The sequence below is a fragment of the Quercus lobata genome, chromosome 2, assembly GCF_001633185.2.
Source record: "Quercus lobata isolate SW786 chromosome 2, ValleyOak3.0 Primary Assembly, whole genome shotgun sequence".
Taxonomy (NCBI): domain Eukaryota; kingdom Viridiplantae; phylum Streptophyta; class Magnoliopsida; order Fagales; family Fagaceae; genus Quercus; species Quercus lobata.
The window spans coordinates 18,284,445-18,307,038 of NC_044905.1; the positions used below are offsets into that span (position 1 = coordinate 18,284,445).

General features: G+C 35.2%; 2 protein-coding genes across 3 annotated transcripts; one reads left to right on the top strand and one right to left on the bottom strand.

Moving 5' to 3' along the window:
* Window positions 1–8,920: 8,920 nt before the first annotated feature.
* LOC115974807 (serine/threonine-protein phosphatase 7 long form homolog) lies at window positions 8,921–15,118 on the bottom strand. 2 transcript variants are annotated; one of them, XM_031095331.1, is made up of 10 exons: window positions 15,011–15,118; window positions 13,987–14,052; window positions 13,147–13,258; window positions 11,408–12,165; window positions 10,956–11,046; window positions 10,444–10,842; window positions 9,552–10,358; window positions 9,342–9,449; window positions 9,130–9,231; window positions 8,921–8,989 (listed from the first exon to the last, which is right to left on the bottom strand). In XM_031095331.1, the coding sequence occupies exons 3-8, from the start codon at window positions 13,255–13,257 to the stop codon at window positions 9,360–9,362; spliced, it is 2,256 nt and encodes a 751-aa protein (XP_030951191.1). In that variant the 5' UTR covers window position 13,258; window positions 13,987–14,052; window positions 15,011–15,118; the 3' UTR covers window positions 8,921–8,989; window positions 9,130–9,231; window positions 9,342–9,359. The 2 variants fall into 2 exon arrangements, with proteins under 2 accessions (XP_030951191.1, XP_030951190.1); XM_031095330.1 differs by having other exon boundaries at window positions 9,130–9,239.
* Window positions 15,119–17,607: 2,489 nt separating this feature from the next.
* Window positions 17,608–22,291, top strand: LOC115974809 (aspartyl protease family protein At5g10770-like). The gene is made up of 3 exons (XM_031095332.1): window positions 17,608–17,846; window positions 19,775–20,212; window positions 21,396–22,291. Exons 1-3 carry the CDS (start codon window positions 17,672–17,674, stop codon window positions 22,217–22,219), a joined length of 1,437 nt encoding a protein of 478 aa, XP_030951192.1. The 5' UTR covers window positions 17,608–17,671; the 3' UTR covers window positions 22,220–22,291.
* Window positions 22,292–22,594: the final 303 nt, after the last annotated feature.

Here is a 22,594-nt window from a genome sequence, read left to right on the forward strand (position 1 = left end):
GGTACCATGTGTCAAGACTTTCATTACAGTTTACATTTTTTTTTCCTTACATTACTCCTCAAATAATAATTAGTTAAAAAATGCAAAGTTAATTTACCTCGAGAATGAATGTCAAATTATATTCTAACAAATTATTGATTTAAAATGTATTGAGAAACAATTATTTTGAGTTTTTTTTTTTTTTGGTTGGGTGTGAATGAATGCCGAGTATCAAAAATTTTATTATGTTTTCTCATTCTTGAATTAAACTTTTTTTTTTTTTTTTTTTTTTCATGTTTTGACCTCCCCAAACCTAAAGCTTGGCTCATTTGTGTGTCACTAATCACTGAAAAGTCATTCATACATATGCTTGTATGCAAGAGAGAACTTTAAGAGAGTGTGAAGAATGAAATTGAGCAGTGTGTGTTTGCAAAAGAGTTGGTTGCAGATGACTTGACTGACTTATGGGTCAATGGATGTCCATGTCCTACACAAACGCAAATGGCGGAGCCATGCGGACTTGTGAAGCCTCCGGGGCCCATCCTTCCCCACAAGTTTGAAAAAACACAGAGGTAGCTCGTTCTTTTGTAAAAATCGTGTTTAGCATTCCTCCCCCAATCATATACTATTGCCCGTTTGGTAAGGTAATTTGAAAGCAGTTTTGTGTGATTTAAATGATCAAATACTTGGGCCTTATTTTGGAATCGTGTGTTTGGTAAGAGAACTCTCAGCAGAATATTTAGATAACCGTTCTCGCCTTAAAGGATTTAAAACATGTGTTTTTAAAAAAAAAAACACTTTTAAGAGATGTTTTCAGAACTCTAAAAACAGTTTTTAATGGCATTTTTGTAAAAATTTTAATAAATGTGCACTCCACATTGGGTCACAAAAAATAACTTTTGACAAGTCAAATTAATATTACCCCCTCTACGCAAATTATTATTAGTGGGTAATGCTACAGACATAAAAATTTTCCTAATATTTTTCATAACAATTAAATTAGTAAGTATTTAATGTTTCTCATGTGGACTAAACTAATCATTGATATAATTTTTTTTACCATCCAATAATAAAATTTTGACAGTTATAAAATTTGTTGTGAATATTTTGTACTTCTAAACTTATTGGAGCAAATTATATACTCACAATATGAAATTGGCCAAAGTTTTTAATAGTTTTCATATGGCCTTATAATTTACATTACTTTTTTACTTACCAATAATAATTTAATGTCTTGACAGCTCTGAAATTTTTTTTGTGGGGAAAATTATATGCTCACAATATGAAGATTGGCCAACCCTTACATATTTCTTTCTTTGTTTATTTTTTCATTTTGGTAAAAAAAAATAGAAACTTAATTTCTTATTCCAAATCATTAGATTAGTTAGGACAAGATTCTGACTACCTTGAATTTATAATTTACATAATGCAAATGAAATGCCATAATATTTTTAGAAGATTATTGCGTTCAAGGCTTCAAGGTTGAGAGTTGAGACTTGAGAAGAATCATTAGGTAAGACATACTCGAAAAGGTGAATTTTTATTTTTATTTTTAGTGTTTCGTAAGTTTCAACAAAAAATTGATTCTTCAATATAATATGTATTATGTGATTTAAACTTTTAATGCATTGAGGTTAGCTTAAGGTTGCTATGTGTGATGAAAAGTGACAAACACTACTGGAGTTCACAAGTTAGTGGCTTTGATATCATGTTAAAAACATAAATAGGGACACATTATGATAACCCTTGATTTGCCTTGCCTTGCCGTGAGAAGAGTCATCTATGGGAAGCAAAGAAAAACTAAAGTGGAGCCAGTAATTAATATGGGAGGTTTTTAAATTCTAATTTCCTTCCAGACTTGCATGACCATATAAAACTGTTGCTGCTGTGACAAAAGTTGATAGGGATGAGATCTTAAAAGCATGGGCTAAACAACAAGAATAATGTGATGCTATTGAGGCAGAGGTCGCTGCATTCACTTGGGCGTTAAAGTTAGCTTCTTAGGTAGAGGTTGCTGCATTCATGATTGAAAGTGACTTGAAACTTTGTATAGATGCATTAAATGGGGGATTTTTCAGAAAATAACCACAAAACCCAAACTATTTCATTAGTTAGGAAACGTTTGAAACTAATTTGGAATATAACAACTCGAGTTCAGAGGGGACGATTTCCTGGGTTTTTTATTTTATTATTGCGAGAAATCGAGTTGAAAGAACTCGACTTCTAAGCCTGGAAATCGAGTTCAATGGACTCGGTTTCCAGGCTTTGAAACCGAGTCCCTTGCACTCGGTTTCCAGGCTTAGAAGTCGAGTCCATTGGACTCGATTTCTACTCTTTGAAGCCGAGTTCAACAAACTCGTTTTTCAGGCTTAGGAACCGAGTCCTTTGAACTCGATTTCCTTTTATAAAACTGCCACCATCAGTTCCATCAAAACAGCAGCAACAGCAGCACTCCCATCCAACAGCAGCACTCCCATCCCACAGCAGCAACATCACGTGGGCATCACAGTTCCCCCACAGCAGCTTCAGTCCCCAGCCCTCCACATGTCTGTGGGTCCCAGCTGGACCTGTCCCTCTTGCCGTGGGAATAAGTTCTCTGTAATAGTGTTTCATAAGTTCTCTGTAATAAGTTCTCTGTAATAGTATTCAGCTCTCTCTTGAACACTCTCTATATTCAGCTCTTCAACTCAGTCTCTATATTCAACTCACTCACAGAACACTCATCACACAACATTCTCAGGTAATATTTTTACAATATTGTGATTATTTGCTAGATCTTTTTTAAAGAAAAATTTAGAACATATTAGGAAAAGTTTTGTTTTTCTTATTTGTTAGTGTAAATATTGTGATCAATTTATTTGTTAGTATATTGTGATTATTTGCTAGGTTTTTTTTAAAGAAAAATTTAGAACATATTAGGAAATGTTTTGTTTTTCTTATTTGTTAGTGTAAATAGTGTGATTAATTTATTTGTTAGTATATTGTGATTATTTGCTATTTTTTTTTTTTTAATTAATGTTATGACACATTTATATAAGATCATGAATCTACTTAAGAAAAAATATCTATAATGAGTAGTAATTTAATGATTAATTGTTGGGAATATTTAGTAAATAATTGTGATTAAATTACAACATATTGGGGAATTTTTTTTTGTTAGTGTAAATATTTTGATTAAATTACAACATATTGGGGAAATTTTATTTTTATTTTTTTGTTAGTGTGAATATTGTGATTAAATTATTTGCTAAGTTTTTTTTTTAAGAAAGTTAATATTGTGATTATTGGGAATATTTAGTACCAAATATTGTGATTATTATGTGAAAATTTGAGTACTCTAGATATGCAATTTTTTCCTTTTTATTTTTATTTTTTCATTTAAGAGAATATATAAAACTTTTTTGGCTAAAGGTTCGAAGCTCAAAATCTTATAAATCCAATTATTTTTTATTTTTTTTAAGGAAGTTGCAACAGTAAAATTGTAACATGAAATGGTCATGACCATGACCATGAATGAATGTGTACAGATGGTGCAGCACGAGCATGTATAGTTTGTGAAAAATTTACAAATATTTGGTGTTGTTACCATTTGTAACATTCCAAGTTAGGAAAAAAGGAACAGACTTTAAAAATAGAAAGAGAGCAAACGCTGTCCATTTCCATAGCCCTTTAGGATTTTAGGGGATTAGATATTGGCAAAAAGAATGGAGTCATTAGGGATTTTTTTAGAAAATAACTACAAATATTGTGATTATTGGGAATATTTAGTACCAAATATTGTGATTATTATGTTATTACAACATATGGGAATATTTGTTTTGTTTGTTAGTGTAAATATTGTGATAATATGCTAAGTTAAAAAAAAAATTAATATTGTGATTAATTATTGGGAATATTTAGTACTAAATATTGTGATCAATTGTTAGGAATATTTAGTACTTTTAGGTCTTTCTCATGGATATGAAATAGATTATGAGTTTGATACCTAAGATAGTAGTCTTTTTACCATAAATTATTTCAAGATATATTTGTTTAAGATTTGTAACAGAGATTTCAATGGATAACTAGTTGGTATATAATATTTTTGTTCATCATAACTTATTTGAATGAGTTTTGAAAGTCATGCCCCTAGAATGATTTAGAATTTTTAAAGAATATGAAATTGGTAATGACTATTTTTGTAAGATTACTAAAGGTGAGTATATGCAAATTTGGTTGAGGTTAGTATTGTTGGCATTTCATACGCAAAGTTTTGTGATTGATGTTGATTAAGCGTTATAAATTTGTCACTAACACAATTGCACTTGATGATCTATAGGTTGACAATGATCTATATAAATATATACTACGGTGGACCCCTTAGCAATGCCAACCCTTATGATGGAGTCTCATTTCAAGGTCCGGGTATCCAGTGCTACTATATGATGATACGCCGTAAGCTAAAGACCCTGAATGAGCTGAAAGTAAAAATTATGGAAGAGTTGCAAGTGAACCCTGCTTTGCATGACATACATATTACTTTCCGTTCTCCATATGAAGTCCTCAATCAATGCATTAATTACAGATATATGGCGATAACAGAGGACAAACATGTGAAATTCATGTTTAGTAAGATGGACAAATGGAAACAAGCAGCAGATTTTGAGTTATACGTCACTTTGGAGCCTCGTGCAGAAGTCGGCGTAGAGGACGAAATTGTACAAACAACTACATCTCTACAGTTTGCAGTCCTAGATGATCAATGCACCACATTGGGAGGCTATACACCCCCTTTTCAAGAGACACCAGTAACAATTGAGAGCGAACCTGGAAATAGATATGAAGATCAATTTTGTACACATCGAGGTGAATCCTCTACAGTTCCAGTAGTTGAAGATGAAGATGAAGACGAAGACTGTTCTGGGGAAGATGGTGAGGATAGAGATGAGTATGAAGAGAGGATTGACGATGGTGACTTTGACAGGGGTCTTGATGACCATGACATTACTCACATTCGTCATGTTGATGATATGGCTGAATGTGATGAAGATGATGAGGACGCTAATGCTAGAGTTCAGCATGTTACAAATACGACCCTCGTTTATGAACCTCCTGCCTCATCATTTTATGAAAATACTTGGGAAAATATGGTTGATCCTGAAGTTGGTCAGCAAGCATTTGGTTCTTGGAATGCAGACATGAATTTTGCGAAAGGGTTGATTTTTGCTAATAAAGATGCGGTGAGACGTGCATTAACAATTTACGCCGCAAAGTATAACAGAAACTTTGTGACTAGTAGGTCGACCACAAGTAGACTGTCTGTGAAATGCAGCGATGAATCATGCATGTGGTACGTTGGGGCAGTTGTGAAGCCTGAACTCGGACTATGGATGGTCACATCTTATAGGGGTCCTCATAGTTGTATGCCCCTTGCCACGGCCCTTGATGGTAGAATGATGGATTGTAATTTTCTAGCAGAAGAATTTGTTCCATTGTTGAAAGAGAAACACACGGCAACAATTTATCACCTCAGACATTTCATTAAAGGGAAGTATTATGGGCATATTCTTTCTTACTATAAGATATGGGATGCGAAACAACGAGGTATTGCAAAGATATTTGGGGATTGGGAAGAGTCTTACCAAAGGTTGAAAAAGTTATTGTTTGCATACTGGGATCAAGAACCTGGCACCCGTTTCTGGTTTCACACCATACCCAGGGACGAGTTCGGTGATACAATATTGCGCTATATATTTTGGGCTTTCGCTCCATGCATTGCAGGATTCAGACATTGTAAGCCAGTGATCAGTATTGATGGGACCCATTTGTATGGTAAATATCGAGGGGTGTTGTTGATTGCAATGGCCACCGATGCCAACAACAAGGTTTTGCCTCTTGCCTTTGCCGTTGTGGACAAAGAGTCAGGGTCTAGTTGGGGGTGGTTTTTAGAACGCCTCAGGAATGCACTGGGGGATGTGATAGCAGATAAGGACATCTGTATAATTTCTGACCGACATAAGGGTATTCAAAGTGCAATTGCAAACTGGCCTAGACATGATGATGGACGACAACGAGTAGTTCACAGATATTGCCTTCGACATGTTGCTAGCAACTTCAACACGCATTTTCAGGACGCCACTTTAAAGTCATTAGCCTTGAAAGCGGGGTATGCTACTCAGGAATCTAAATTTGAGTTGTACATGCAACCTATCAAGGAAGCTGAGATCGAAGCCCTTAGGAAGAAACGGAGAACCGAGCGGCAGGAAAGTGAACCCGACTCATCCATCATGCCATACACATATCTAATGAACGAGGATCTAGACAAGTGGACCCAACTACATGATGGTGGATACCGTTATGGGGCTATGACAACCAATGTCTCGGAGTGCTTCAATGGAGTACTCAAAGGTGCCCGTGGCCTACCCATTGCTGCAATGGTTGAATTCACTCATTGCAAACTTGTTGCGTATTTCCATGATCGACACAAAGAAATTACTCATGATCTCTCAAAGGACAAGGTATGGACTAAATATGCCTTAAAAATCTATGGACACAACCTACAAAAATCAATTTCACACCAAATAAATCCGTTTAATAATCAGAATGGTATATATCAAGTAATTACTTCATACAACATCTATAGCTCTGGAGGGGGAAACCATAGTTATGAAGTAAATGTAATGGCCAGAACATGTGGTTGTGGAAAGTGGCAAATGAGAAAGATCCCTTGTTCACATGCAATTAAAGCTCTTCAGTACTTGGGGCAAGATGCGACTGCATATATTGACCCATGTTATAGTTTGGTGAACGCCATTCACACCTACTCACATGCATTTGTGGTGCCAAAGTCAGATTCATTGTGGAGGGATGTGGATGGTCCAAAGTGGGTGCCTGACCCAAAACTGTTGCGGGGCAAAGGTCGACCTGTGGCGTCTAGGATACGAAATGAGATGGATGGGGTCCGGCGAGAACCGGGAAGCCGGAGGCCAGATTCTGACTTGAGGGAGATTCAGCAAAAGCAGAGCTGTGGACTGTGTCATCAACATGGGCATAACCGTAGAAGATGTCCGCTTTCCCGTGGGGCTTCGACAAGCAGTAATAATCCAAACTAGGTAAGTGATGCTTTTATATAAAATGCCATGATTGTATCAATTAGCCAAGTTGCATAGATTAGTACGTATGTTTTGGGTTTTGGTATCTAACAACAATATTTGAATTTTTGCCAGGCATGCAAATACTCGAGTTTGGAATGGCATTGTAGATGTCAATTGGGGTTCTCTTTATTATGTATTTGAACTTACTACTGGGTTGTATCCACACAATTATTATTTTGTTTGTCATTGAATGAACTTGTAATCGAAGTATTTTATATCCAATGTACCTGTTTCTAGATTGTGATATTATGACTGTTTAATTTTGTCTTTCAATTTTAAATCCCCACAATTTTGTAGTTTATATTGCTTACTACTCACTAGTTTAATTGTGATGATTGAATTAACTTACTGAAATGAACTTTAAACAGTACATATATATCCAGGCCAGGAACAAATTTTGTCAAAGTGATGTGTGACTTGGACGGTTAATTTTCAATGAATTAAAGGTAGCACTGTACCAAACTTCAACTTCAAACCTTACAGTTACAGACTACAGGACAAGCTAAATGGAGAATTGGGTTTTGGGAATCTCCATTCCCTTTTTCATATATGAACTAGTCTTGGCCTTGTTAATAGAATCTTTCACAATGTGATAAAGTGAAAGAACACCTATTGGCTATTGCTTAATATTGTCTTTTCTCAGCTGGACGGTACCACTGCCACATGGAGAAGAAGGGACAGCCATCGAGGTCAAGTAGAAAGCAATAAAAAAAAATTCAAGTTATCTCAGTAGAACTACTACCTTACTAAAGCCGCTGCCATAGACAAATAAAGTACGTAAAAACAAGATGAAAGAAATGATCCATATGCTAGCAGGACAGGTTGTGGTACTAGACCAAATTAGATGTGTTCAACAAGTGGGTGGTCCTTTTCTTTCCCAATATCCCTGGAAAATATTTTGTTTCTTCCCCTAATGTTTCATTGTAAATTTTAAGGTTGTTTTTTTCCTCCTATTATAGTTAATTATAGAAGACCAAAAAGAGAAATGGCAAGAGAGCTCCACGTAAATGCAATAGCCTCATTATTTAGGTAAAAAAATAAAAATAAATATTTATTTTATTTTTTAGGGGAGAATATTACTTGTAAGGGCTAATTAGGGACAGAATTGTGTGTATCTATATATATAATATAAGAAAAGAAAAGTAAGTGCATTTTTGGGGGAGCCACTTGTATACATAATTAAACTTTATCCTCAAATGTAAAGGAAAATTTAAAGCATTTAGAAAATCTTGGGGGGGCAATGGCCCCCTCAAGCTATAACATGTAATATGACTTACTTCCCAAGAGCTTTATGGTGCAGAACAAGTCCCAAACCAGTACCATCCATCCCTACATACATTCATACCAACAAAGTTTCAACATCCAGCAATTTTAAATATAAAAAATAAAAAAAAAAAAACTGACAACAATTTGCCTAATGTTTTAACCCACCAAAAAACACATTAAACATCAAAGAACAAAATCACTTAAAGAAAACCAAGAAACATATCCACTGAAATCTAGCATCAACACATATCTCGTAAACACAAAGCACAAAGCAAATTCAAAAGTAGAGAGTTGGATAAACTTTCCAACCAGGCATTAGTATTTCAATGTAAAATTTACAAAAATCAAAGACTTTGAAATATTATTAAAAAGAAAAGGGTTTTTAAGATAAACCCACATCATTTCGAACGGTCTGACAGAACAAGCAGTTGGGAACCATTTCGAACAGCTTCATCAGCAGCTTCACTATATATATTTAGTGTCTTTTCCAAGGAACCATCAACTCCTTTACGAATATCAAAAAATGTTGGCAAAACTTGAGGTTTCAAAGAGGGATCATTTAGCAAGGACTCAAGCTCCCCTTCATTCAGTACGGGACTGGACAAAATAACCTGCTCCATGGCAAAAAATTATAACGTGCAGTTCAAAATTTGAAAACTGAAAGCATTACATTATCATTTTACCTAAAAGTCAATTCAAATTAATTGTTAAAAACACCATTAATATGGCAGAAAGAGAGATCCTAACAAACCTGTGAAGCATTTTCAGGTCCAACCTAGAAAGAGTGAGGTGTTTTCTAAGCTAAGTGCTGATCATCACTTAGGGTCAGAAACTCCAATTCTCGAGTGTCCTCCTTTGTTTCTTGATAAACCCACATCAAATAATTAGGAATGTTTTCAAAGCATTAAAAGAATTAAATAAATAAAAAAAAAGTGATTTCAGAGAGCAAGAGAGAGAGAGAACCTCTATGGGATGCTAATCCTAATGCATTTTACGCTTATGCTGTCTCGTATAGTGTCTGGTATGTGGGGGAGGGGGTACTACATCTCCTTCGTGAGGCTCCTCACGTTGCTGCAAAGATGAAGTTACAACCAAACAATGGATTACATGAATTCCAATACCAACCATAACAGTAGTTACTCGATATTTATTACATTAAATGATTTGTCATACCGTGGGGCCAGCGTTGTGTCCTGCTTTGTGACCACCTGTCCCACAAGGAGGTGCTTTCATTGTACGTTTAGGTCGACCTTGTGGGGGTGACTGTAACCCAACAACCTGCTCATTCTCAACATGCACAGCTGGTTGTTTTGCTTGACTCCCAACAACTGCGGGGGAGGATGGTGTAGCAAATGAAATGTGAGTGCCCGTACTCATGGGATCTATATGTAGTCTAGGAGTGGGCATGAATGACATGGAGTGACTATGGGGCGGTACATGGTCTATATGACGAATGTTGTACGATGGGGATTGCGTGTGCATGACAGGAGGGGTTTGATTGAAATCAGGGCCGAGATCAAAGGATGGTGGAGTAAATGAAAGATGAGCAGGATCAAAAAATGTATGTGAGGTGTGTGAAGGGATCTCGGGGTGAAAAGATGCATGAGTAGTGGGTAGAGAGATATCTAGGTTAGAAACTACATGAGCAGTATGTGGAGGGATCTCTGGGGAAGGAGATGCATGTGGAGGTGGAGGGAACTCTGGGGCAGGAGATGCACGTGGGGGTGGAGGGAGATCTGCCCTACTGACAACCTGATGGGATGCAGCACGCTGACCATGGCTATGGCTGGCACGAGTTGAGCTCGTGCTTGGTCGTCCAGTATCTTCTGGCGCTTCTGGATTTGCCCCATCGATATTTTCCAACGGAAGTCGAGCAGTTATACGGTGAAGGCGTTCCACTGTCTTAAGTACAGCTGAAATATGGTTGTACTCAGGACTGCCTACTGTATGAAGTCTCAACAACTTCTTGTGACTGGCAACCTGAAAGTAAATAAATACAATTAGTACATCATACTGAAGTTCCTGATACGCAACAAAAATTGAAAAGAAAGGTCAAAGCAATTACCATAATAATAAGTGAAGCCGAAGTGTGGTCGACGAACCTCCAAGTCACCCTATCGTACCAATCGAAGTATGGATGAGCAGGCGACATATCACCCTCTAGTCGTGCTCCAGGACATAGAGATCGTGCTCGAGTATTCCATACTCGGATATGGCCATAATGTCTGTCCCTCCAATTCACATTCATCTTCCCCCTCAAGTCTATGGCATGAAGGGCTTCGTCAGTATCAACATATGGGGGGGGTTCTTGTACCATCCCGAACTGACGAACAACACGGTCCGGTGTATGTTTCTCTACTAGCCAGAAACATACAAGCGGTACCCTCGCCGTCCATACATCCCTTCCGGCGACACAAAACGCAGGCAGGTGGGCTAATTCAGTTTCATATGGTTGCCACACCACCTAAAATAGTCAAATCAAAGGGCAGCACATTATGCAATGTTCCATATCTATGAGCTCTTTTACATTTATAAATACAATAGTCATAAACAATAGAATAAACACAATGTTGGTACCTGCTTTGGATGCATACAATCTAAAAGCTGACGGTACCGGACCAGACAGATTTCGGCGGGGCTATTCAAGGTGTTCACAACCCACACAGTCCTACAATTGCGAAAGAGGAAGTCAATACTTGGAATTGAGAATATGAAGTAATAAACAACAACAAATGATGGGCAATCGTAAATTTAACAGTACATACCACTAAGATTATACTAATAAATGATTATCTAAACATATGATTAGTGGTGGAGCTAAAAATTAATAAGACTTATATTATACATCAATCATAACATATGACCTCCGTGGTTGTCAAACGATATATAAAAAATATAAATAAAAATCCTATTAATGAGTCACAATTAGAAGAATATCAAGGTTCAAATTTTATTTTCTATGTCTAACAATGTGTTTAAAATTATGGATCTATTTCCAATAGAGAAAATCGGTCAAAGAAGAGACTTACTTAATAGACAATGGAGAAGGTGCAAATGGTGGGCCATATGCACCATCTGGTGGGAGGTCCATCCTTGGGCACAAAAAAGGGAATCTAACCCATGCCCAATACTGAACTAGCAACAAGGCCCCACCAATCTGACTAGCACCTCTGTCGGTTGCCCTGCATAACTCTCTGTACAGCCATGCAAGGCAAGCGCTCCCCCAACTATACTGAGGTGGATTCCGTAGGTTCCTCAGCATCCGCAACCACATTGTATGCACCCTATCACCAGACTTGTCGGCGAAAATTGTGTCTGCCAGGAGTGCTAGGATATAACACCGTGCATATTGATGCACAACCACCTCTGTTGCATCATCGGGCAACCCTTCGTCAATTTTTTCTAGTAGCTTCTTTATTTGGATCCTTTGTCCTTTAAGCGTGGTGTCATTAGTAGCAATTCCAAGCAGACTCTGACATTCATCTTTCCATGTCAAGTCAGTTGTTCCAACAATTGCCTCACCATCGATTGGAATCCCGAAAAGAACCTCCACATCTTGTAATGTGATCGTTGTCTCACCATGTGGCAGGTGGAAGGTGTGGGTTTCAGGCCGCCATCGCTCAACGAAGGCCGTGATCAGGTTATGATCAATCTCTCTACTTGGGGTCCTATACAGCCCCTCTAATCCAACTCTCTTCACAATGTCGACGATACGATCATCCACCACTATCCGGCGTCGTTTTCGGAACTCGTCATTACGACCGCGGCATTTCAGTGGCCCTGGATCCTGCACATGATAGAACTATGGTGATGAGATGCAATATGCCATAACCTTTGTATATATGATTGTAGTTATTGATCCCAAAAAACAAAAATAAAGCAGTTATGAAGGGACCTTAAAATATCAACCCCAAAAAGAAAAAATAAAAACAAAAAAAAAAAGCAACAACGGGAGAAAAATAAAAGGATGCAATGCATTTTATACATTTGTCTAGTAATGAAAGGTTTCCCATGCGACCAGCCTATTGCTGCCTCTAAACCAGGAAAAGTCAAAAGGCTTCTTAAAGCTATTTCATTAATTTAAGAAGCTTTAAGTAACTATCTTGGAATTTGGTTGTATTTCGTTGTCATAGTTGCTGATTTGTGTTTGTTTTCCCTTAAGCTCTGTTGTTGTCCAACCCTTGAATTTACTTAACTAAGTATTTTAATGCAAGTAAGAAACTCAAGTGAAAAGGGTCCTTAAGGATTTTATTTGATTTATGACAAAAGCTTGTCTTCAATATGATTCATTAAGCTAGGTTTGTTACACAAGTTGTAATTCCAAATGGATTCCTAAATATAAACTTCTATGTTTTGCTTTTGGAACCTAAGGATCATATCTGTTTGACATGATATGGAAAATAAACAACCTAAATAGAGGAAAGTAAAAGAAACTAGAGGCAAAGGCTAGCGTTCTCAATAATAACAATAAAAATTACTGCAACAACCACAACCTGAACAACTTCTTGCCAAGCAACAATAAAATTATCACAGGTCACATTGCTTCAAACAAAAATAACTCTTATGAACCTAGGATTGCTTTGTTCATGTACACCCACACTAACAGTCAACCAATCTAACTTAACCCAACTAATGCGCATGACCATGCATTGAAAGCTAGTAATACCATTGACACTTAAAATTTCAGAAATGGGAAGAAAAAAAAAATCAACATAATGTAGAAGGATAAGAAGAGAACATTCAGCAGGTGGTCGGTTTTAATTTTTACCTTGCCTTCCCAAACAGCGCACGCTCGATGTGTTTTTATAAACCTTAACACCGAATCGTCAGTGGGCCCAGGACCAAACTCATCAGGGAGCTGAGCAGGAACAGCAGCCATACTGCACGAAGTTTAGGGAGTCAAGAGTAATATAATCACATGTTAAATTGGCAAGGAAAGTGATGAACAAGAAAATGATTCAGTTTATTTTGACAACAAGCAGATGGTCCTCTTTACTCATAAAATTAATTTGGGCTACAATGAAGTTTTACAAAAGGTGACAAAAAGAATGAAGGAAAATCATATCCGCGTTGATTAATTTGGGCTACCCACATAGTTGGCCCTACTATTTTCCCTCCTACCAAATGGACCCTACAGTTACGTGCTACATAAAAGATCTGAAAAAATTAAAAAGGGGGGAGGAGTTTGTGGGGTGGGTTCTGAAAAGACTTTCTAAAATTGATTATCTGAACTCACAACAAAACATCCAAACCAGGGTACAATGGTGAACAAAGCCTTTACCCTACCACCCCAACACAAGTAGGTACGAAAAATCTCATTTCTACACTTCATCCTACCAAACATAATGTAAGAAATCATAAAATCATTTCAACATTGCAGCATTGCCTGTGTAGATTCATGTGAAAACTATGCAGAAGAAGTGAAGAACCAGATGTTAAAAATAAGACAATATAATGCAAAATTTAAATACCAGGACAAAAAAAAAATAAATAAATAAATAAAAAATCTTCAATAACAGCAATGTATATAGTAAAGCAAATGAACAAAGGTAACAAAGCAAACATGGCAGCCAAGATTTGAAATGCAGCAACATAGTAGAATCATTACCTGCAATATCACTATGCAACTACCTTCTCTAAAAGCTTATGTTGTGAAGCCTTTTCAAGCCTATTCCTGCAAGGTATAAAATGCAATTAGCACCTCAAATATGTATATATATGGATGAACATCATTTCTATGCTTATATAAAGAAGGAAGAAAGGAAAATAAATTTCTAGACAGACATTTTAATATATATGATGAATTTCATATTGTAATATTTAGGAGAGCCTTTTTTTTATAAGAATAATTTTATTGAAAAAAAGACTACATACAAAAAGCACAAAGCAGCCAAAACAATACTATTATAAACAGTATAATAAATTGATGCACAAGGTAACTACATGACACCAATTAAACATCTAACACGTCTACATTCATAACACTATCTAATGTTTCCAACCCAATTTTCCATTTTACAAGACGTTTAAACTTAACAACATATTATGCTATACTTGGAGCCAACATCCATCTTAGAAGATGCCAACCAGTTTGAATGTTTAGGATGACAATATCAGCATTCAGCACCTCTATCAGGCAAATTACTTCAACCACCATATAAAAACATAATAAAGGAATCGCAAAAGTACACACATATACAAATACTTAAATCATGCTCTGAGGTACAAGTCATAATAAAATAGATTCTATTCATTTAAACATTTCTTCAAACATATAGTACATTTATACAAGAATACACAGATAATTTTCTCAAGCATGAACCGTTTCTAACACATGACAAATCAACATAATGAAACCCCATATTAATTTGATGATAGATCGTAGTAGAAACATGATCCAAGGCTATTCATTATTTTGGTACACAACAAAAAGCAAAACTCACCACTCAACCAATGCTTTCGCTGAGATAAAAACTCCAAAAAAAAAAAATACTTTAACATAAGACTCAAACTTTTCTTACTAATTTTCTTTTGCTTTCCTGCAGTTTCTCGGTTGCCAAACAGAGGGAAAGCCCAATACTTGACATTAAAAAGTTAGAAAATAAGAAATCGGTGAAGTAATAGAAACGTACCTAAATGGAAATTGTTTGTGAAAACCAGACGGCGACGGGAAGTGCTCCGGAGCGAGATGGAGGGCCGACGGCGACGGAGCTCAAGAGAGGGAATGAACGCGATGGAACGGCGACAGAGCTGAAGAGAGGGATGAGTGCGACGGAACGGCGACGGAGAAGGACGGAGCTGAAGAGGACTGAGAGTGAGAGAGAGTACTGTGAGTGTTGGAGGGAATGAGAGAGTTTTTTGAACTAAAGAGTTTTTTTTTGAGAGTACTGTAAGTGTGGGGAGGACTGAGTTTTTTTGAGACTGTTTTGAATGAGAGTTTTTTTTTTTCAGTCGGATTTTATACATACAAACCGAGTCTAATAGAGTCGTTTTTTAAACACAGAAATCGAGTCCAATGGACTCGATTTCTATGTGCAAAAACCGAGTGTATTGGACTCGGTTTGTATGCATGGAAATCGAGTTTATTTAACTCGATTTCCAGTGTAAAAACCGAGTTCATTGGACTCGATTTGTAAGCATGGAAATCGAGTTTATTTTACTCGATTTCTGTACGCCCATTTCCCATATCAGTCACTGCAAAAAAGGAAAATCGAGTATCCTAAACTCGATTTTACAACCCACAAATCGACTCCAATAAACTCGAATTGTTAGAAACCAAAATAGTTTGAAACGTTTGCTAACTAATGATATTGTTTAGATTTTATAGTTATTTTCTAAAAAAATCCATTAAATGGTGACGATGGGAATAATTGCTGGAACATTAAAACCTTGCTTGAAAATGTAGGAAAATTATTGAATACTCCGGGTACTATAAATACATACTCCCTCATCTCACATGAATTGTAATCTCACCATAAATTTAATTTGTGAGACTTACAGTTATGTAAGAAAGGGGAGTACGCATTTATGGTACTCTAGGAGTACTCAATAATTACCCGAAAATGCATTATATCGATCTTAGGAGTTCTTTTCTTAGGGCATGTTTGGTAGACTGTGATAGGCATCGTAATATACTCCCTCCATCCCAATTTGTTTATTCTATTTGAAAAGTCAAACTTTTTAAGGGAACATCATTTATTGTCTTGTCTACCTTATAAAATGCATAAGTTTACAAAACTACCCTTAAAATTATTGAATTTATTAGCTTTTTTTTAAAAAAAAAAAGAGTTATTCTTAATGAGGCAACTAAATTTGTGCCCCAATTAGATTGATTTTTTAAATATTTGTTAGTTTTCTTTTTAAATAGTTTTGAAAATAAAGTAGGGGTATAATAGGGACATTAGTAAATTAATAACTTTGACTTTTAGAAATAGGACAATATTTTGAGACATCCTAAAATGGAATAGAGGACAAACAAACTGAAACAGAGGGAGAAATAGTTATTCCTAAGGTTTAGCTATTCTTTAGTTTAGTTATATTTTTATTACAAGGAATAGTCATTCCTTATGAATAGTTATTATTTAAAATGAAGAATAACTATGCCTCTCTAAAATGGTTGTATTAGCTCTTTCTTAATAAGTGCAGTAATTTCAAACTTAATATATTTTCAAATAAACAAACTTTCTATATACATCTAACAATTATAAAAATAAAAAATCATAAAAAATAATACATATCTCTCTCAAGTTTAAAAAATAACCAATTTTAAAGAGGTATAATTGTATGAGTGAGATATTTCCTAAAATAAATCTTAAGTTTTATTCTAATTTTATAACTCACAACCAAACATATGAATATATTTAGTTATTACATTACAACATATTTTATTCCTAGTAATAAAGATTACAATTCCTGTTGTAATCCCTATTCAGTGTACCAAACGTAATCTTAGTTGCACTTTCTCTTGGGTTAAAAGGGAGTTAAAAATTTGTTGTCCATGCCTTGGCCAAGGTTGTCTCTCCCCTCAACCCAAGTTTCTGTTGTAATATTTCTCCTTTGCCTCCCTCTGTTTTGGGTGTCTGAAAGATGGGCTTGACTTCCTTAAAGTTTAATGAAAAGTTTGTCTTAGCCGAAAAAAAAAAAATTCCATTCAGACCTTGCGGCAAAAGATTTCTGGTTAGTGCATTGGAGTTGGACTGACTTTACTAATTAAGATACGTCCACAACCCTCATAGTACAACAGACCTTTATATGGACTTTTCTTTCTCTTATTGGAATTTGTGAGAAGTTCAGGGGACAATTGCTCTCTTTCACCCAAAAATTATCTCATAAGACATCTCTTAAAAAAAATGTTATGTGTGGGTCTTATATGTTGTGAAAGAGAAGTCTCGTAATCTTCTCTTTTTCACACTCTCTTTGATCCTGCCATTACTTACCAGTTACCATTCGTCAAACTAAAATGAAAAAATAGCCTACATTGAAGTCCCACACAACTCAAAACAAGAATGGTATGAAAACGAATGTTGTGTACTGACTTTCTTTAATATTTTTTCCTACCTTTCTCATCAAACAGTTTACACTGTTACACGGTGATAATTACAATAGTGGGACCAAAAGAAAAAGAGGCATTTAAGCCACCATCAGTGGTCTATCAGTTAAGAGCCATATAGTTAAATTGAGTCAATTGACTAATCAAAGTTAGAAGTGGCAGAATGTGAATCCCTTTAATTACCAGGCCAAGCCCCTATAAATGGTACTGAAGGAGTACAAGGTTTTGAGTGAAAGGCTAAATCATGGCTTGTCGCATCTCCCCCTTCCTTACATGCATACTCTATAGTTTCTCTGCTTTTCTATGCCTTTATGCCCATGAAGTTAGAAAATCTACAGAAAGCTACCACCTTCATCATACTCATACTGTTCAAGTCAGCTCTCTATTACCATCAACTACTTGCAGTGCTTCTACCAAAGGTTTAATTCTCTCTCTCTCTCTCTCGAGCAATTCAGCTCTCTAATTGTATTATAATTATATGATCATTGTCATCATCACGGTCGTCATTATTGCCATTTTTTACTATTATTGTAATTATCGTTGATCCTCCTAAAATCAGTGGCAGCTCTAAAAAAAAAAAAAATTAGAGAGGTAATTATAAAATTTAAATTATACAAAATTTAATAAAAGTATAACTTTATATATTGACCAAAAAAAAAAAAAAATACATAAAGTTTTATAACTTCCTTCTATCAGTTTATTTTGAAATTGTTGCGTAATAATTTCATTATCAATGCTACAAGTTATATTTCTTTCAAAATTTTAGTTCAATAAAATTCTTCTTATACTTTTCCTTTCTGTTTGTAAGGACCTAAGATATTGTTAAGGGGACCAAAGTTTTAAGGATAAAGTTTGACTACAACTCTTACTAAACAAATTAACACGACTACATATTTTGAAAATCTAACCGTTAAATTGCATGTTCTTTATGTTTTTAAAATATATATCAAATTTTATGTCAATCAGATGTTACTATTAGGCTCATAAACTTATCTTTTATGTAAAATTTTGTGCTACAAAACTCGAAATTTAAATATTTGATTGATGACATAACCATTCATCTTTGATCTTAATGAAATTTTGCAAGCATGGAGGATATCATTTACTATATGATCTATAAGCTTATATTTTATACATAATTTTAAATTACAAAAATTTGCAATTTAAAAAATTTATTGATGATATAACTATTGATTTTTAATTTTCTTGAAAGATACTAAGTAAGTTTGTAATCTAAAGTTACAACTAATTTTGTAACTAAACTTTGTCTAATATATATATATATATATATATATATTTTATGGCCTGTATTGTTACAGCACCTGTAAAACTATAATTTTAGAAGGGATGCAATTTAGTCAATTGTAGAAACCTAACACGCGTTAATTTTTATAACCTAACAAAAATTAGACCCGCGAATTTTAGATTCAAAACTTTAAAATAGCACTAACCTCACAAAAATCTCACAGAAGTTTGGACAGGAGGAGAAATTTTGTCCATTGGGTTATTGAGGCGTGGCCCATCATAATTGAAATTTGTCACCATGTTTATTTGAATGGCAGCCATTGCTTAATTTATCCCACTAAGGGCTGCCTGGCAATAGCTTTTTAACTTCAACCCACGCATGAATTGAGTGAGCCATCGGTGTTTGTGTGTTAGTTTGGCAGCCACGCTACAATATATGTGGAATGACACTTGTTCATTGCACGAAAGAGTTTTTTTTTTTTTTTTTTTTTTTTTTTTTTTTTTTTTTTTTTTTGCTTAAGAAGAAGGCTGTAATATTATTATAAAAAAAAAATAAAAAAGCCAAATCGGCATCAATTACAGCATTAAAATGTGAAGACACTTGTCACTCAAGGAAGATATAAAAAAACTACTCCTTACTTCCTTGGGTGGTTATGGACGGAAAAAACTTACCATCTTTGCCTATAAAAAAAAGGGTTTCGCATGAAGGACACAACACTAAACACATCAATCTTCAACAAGACATCATATTTTTTTCTAGCTTTTGTAGTTCCATCTACAAGTAGGATTAGTGCAGTAGTAATATTCTTGTATTCGATTTCCTTAGTGTAGCCTTGCAGTTCATCTTCAATATTTGTATTTCGGCTCTCGAATTTGTGATCTTCAATTTTATTCAAGTAAGTTACATCACTTTATTAGTACTTAATCCTAATTACTTTAGTTGAATCATCTTCAGTATGTTTGTCAATCTCTTGTCACAATCCCTTATTTGTCGATCTTATTTACTTTAATTTTATTTTTGCTATAATGTTTATTTTAATCTCTCTTTGCTAAGAGCTGATCTTGATTGAGGTATTATGGAACCTATTAAATTTATATTCAGGTCCAAACAGGGAGGCCTCCTTAACGGTGAAACACAAATATGGCCCATGCTTTCAAAGCAACAAAGACCAATTACAAGTTCTTAATCACACTGAAATCCTCCTTCAAGACCAATCCAGGGTGAACTCAATCCATTCCATGTTTTCTAAGAACTCAGATGGCAACAAATTAGAAGAATCTCAGGCCACCACCCTTCCAGCTAACTCTGGTCTCACCATCGGCACGGGTAACTACATTGTCACCGTGGGCCTTGGCACTCCCAAAACAGATCAAACACTTGCATTTGACACTGGTAGTGACCTCACTTGGGCACAGTGTGAACCATGCGCAAAACAGTGCTATAACCAAAAAGACCCAATCTTTGATCCATCGAAATCTACATCCTACACCAACATTTCATGTCCTACACCCTTGTGCTCCCAACTCACTTCTGCCACAGGTAAACCACAATCTCACTCTACAAAATAGAAATGATATTGCTATTTCTACCTATTTTATTAAATAAATTAATTTTTTAATAAATTTTACTTACTAAAATAAAGGTTAATTTGCAAATTACATCCCTAAAGTTTAAGAGTGTTTGGATTTTATTCCCTGAAATTTCAAAATTTGATTTTACTCCCTGAAGTTTGGAGATATCTGGATTTTATACCCTAAAGTTTCAGAATTTTGATTTTACACCCAAAAGTTTGGAGGTGTTTGGATTTTACAGCCTGATATTTCAAAATTTGAATTTTATCCCCCAAAGTTTCTGGGTATTTGGATTTTATACCTTGAAATTTTAGAATTTGGATTTTACCTATGAAGTTCTATTCCGTTTGCATTAGCAAGCCTTCCATCCATATTTTTCATTAATTGCCACATAAAACGCATGTTTAGTTTATTTAATAAAATGATGACACATCATTTTTCTAGCCTAAAAAAATTAAATAATTAAAAATGGCCTGACATAATAAAAATGATATGATATCATTTTATTGGATAAACTAAATACTTATGACAAGTTTATGTGGCACTTAACGAAAAATATGGGCAGAGTGGCTGCTAATGTAAACGAAATAGAACTTCATGGGATAAAACTCAAATTCTGAAATTTTAGGGTGTAAAATCCAAACACTCCCAAATTTTTTGAGATGAAATTCAAACACCTCCAAACTTTGAGGGATAAAATCCAAATTCTGAAACTTTAGTGTGTAAAATCCAAACACTCCTCAATTTTAGGAGGTAAAATCCAAATTCTAAAATTTCAGGATGTAAAATTCAAATACCTCTAAATTTTAGAGGCGTAGTTTGCAATTTAGCCTAAAATAAATTATCAATAATTTATTTTCTGTCTAGTTAACATAATAGTAACAGAATGATGAATTTAGAATTTCCAAATTTTGAAAATTTGATGAAATATCATTTTATGGATTTTTTTTTTTTTGCTTCATTTAATGTAATATTATTAAGTAGCAAGATATATAGACTCCTCTAGTGAAATTAGTAGTTTCCCTATCCTTTTGCAAAAAGTAAATTGGAGAGGTTCTTGCCCAGTCATTGAAAAGAAAATGACACTAGTGATGATGTCACACATACACTTGTTTTAAGCAAATTATAAATTTGAGAATTTGGTACTATAGGAAGCCCACAGCAATGCTCCGACCCAAAGTGCTCATACCGTGTACGCTATGGGGATGGTTCATTTACAATTGGATACTTCAGCAAAGAAAGGCTAACCATAACATCAGACGTGGTGGACAATTTTATATTCGGTTGTGGCCAAGACAATGAAGGCCTCTTCGAAGACATTGCCGGGTTGCTAGGTCTCGGCCGCGGGCAAGTTTCTCTTGTGCAACAAGCAGCTCAAAAGTACAGTCAGTTTTTCTCTTATTGTCTACCATCCACAACTAGCTCAACGGGATACCTTACTTTGGGAAAAGGAAATGAAGTCTCGAGTTCCCTGAAGTTCACACCTATGTTAACACTTTCTCAAGGGCCATCATTCTACGGCCTCAACTTGATTGGAATAAGTGTGGGTGGACAAAGGTTATCGATTCCCACATCGGTTTTTTCGACCGTGGGTACTATCATTGACTCTGGGACGGTCATTACACGTTTGCCACCTACAGCCTATGATGCATTACGAACGAAATTTCGTGACATGATGCGTAATTATCAAATGACAAGCGCAAGTTCTCCATTCGATACATGCTATGACCTTAGCAAGAGCCAGTCTGTTTCAGTTCCAAGCATAAGCTTTTTTTTCGATGGTGATGTGAGCGTGGATTTGGACAAAGTGGGAATACTTGTCATGTTGAGCCAAACGGAAGCTTGTTTGGCCTTTGCTGGAAATAGTAATCCAAGCAACATTGCCATTTTCGGGAATGAACAACAGAAAGGATTAGAGGTGGTATATGATGTTGTTGGAGGGAGGATTGGGTTTCGTCCTGGTGGTTGTAGCTAATGGAGTGATAGTAATATAATAAAGTGAGCGAGTAACAGATCTACGTAAAATCCTTTTCAGGATTAGTGATTTGGAGGGTTATAAAAAATCCTCAATGTTTGAAATAAAAGTTGAGTGAGATTAGTGGAAATCTATGTCGAACTTCACAAGATTTTCTTTTTTTATATAATGAAATTTCAGTTTCGCTACATCTAAAAGTGAATATGGTGTTAAAGTTTTTTATTTCATTTTTTTTTTTTTTTTGGCTGAAATGGTGTTAAGTTATTTAAAAATTTATTTCACCGTAGAATGAATTGTAACTGATTTTAGGTTAAAATACTAAAATAGGCTAGAAACTCCAATGTAGAAATTCTTAAAATCTTAACTATTTTAGGT

Excerpts from the sequence above, each read along its gene's own strand:
- LOC115974807 (XM_031095331.1), bottom strand. The coding sequence starts at position 13,257 with ATGGCTGCTGTTCCTGCTCAGCTCCCTGATGAGTTTGGTCCTGGGCCC. Across the intron at positions 12,166-13,146 it reads GCGCTGTTTGGGAAGGCAAG|GATCCAGGGCCACTGAAATG; the intron begins GTAAAAATTAAA and ends TATCATGTGCAG. Across the intron at positions 10,843-10,955 it reads ATTGTATGCATCCAAAGCAG|GTGGTGTGGCAACCATATGA; the intron begins GTACCAACATTG and ends TGACTATTTTAG.
- LOC115974809 (XM_031095332.1), top strand. The coding sequence starts at position 17,672 with ATGGCTTGTCGCATCTCCCCCTTCCTTACATGCATACTCTATAGTTTC. Across the intron at positions 17,847-19,774 it reads TTGCAGTGCTTCTACCAAAG|GTCCAAACAGGGAGGCCTCC; the intron begins GTTTAATTCTCT and ends ATTTATATTCAG. Across the intron at positions 20,213-21,395 it reads CCAACTCACTTCTGCCACAG|GAAGCCCACAGCAATGCTCC; the intron begins GTAAACCACAAT and ends TTGGTACTATAG.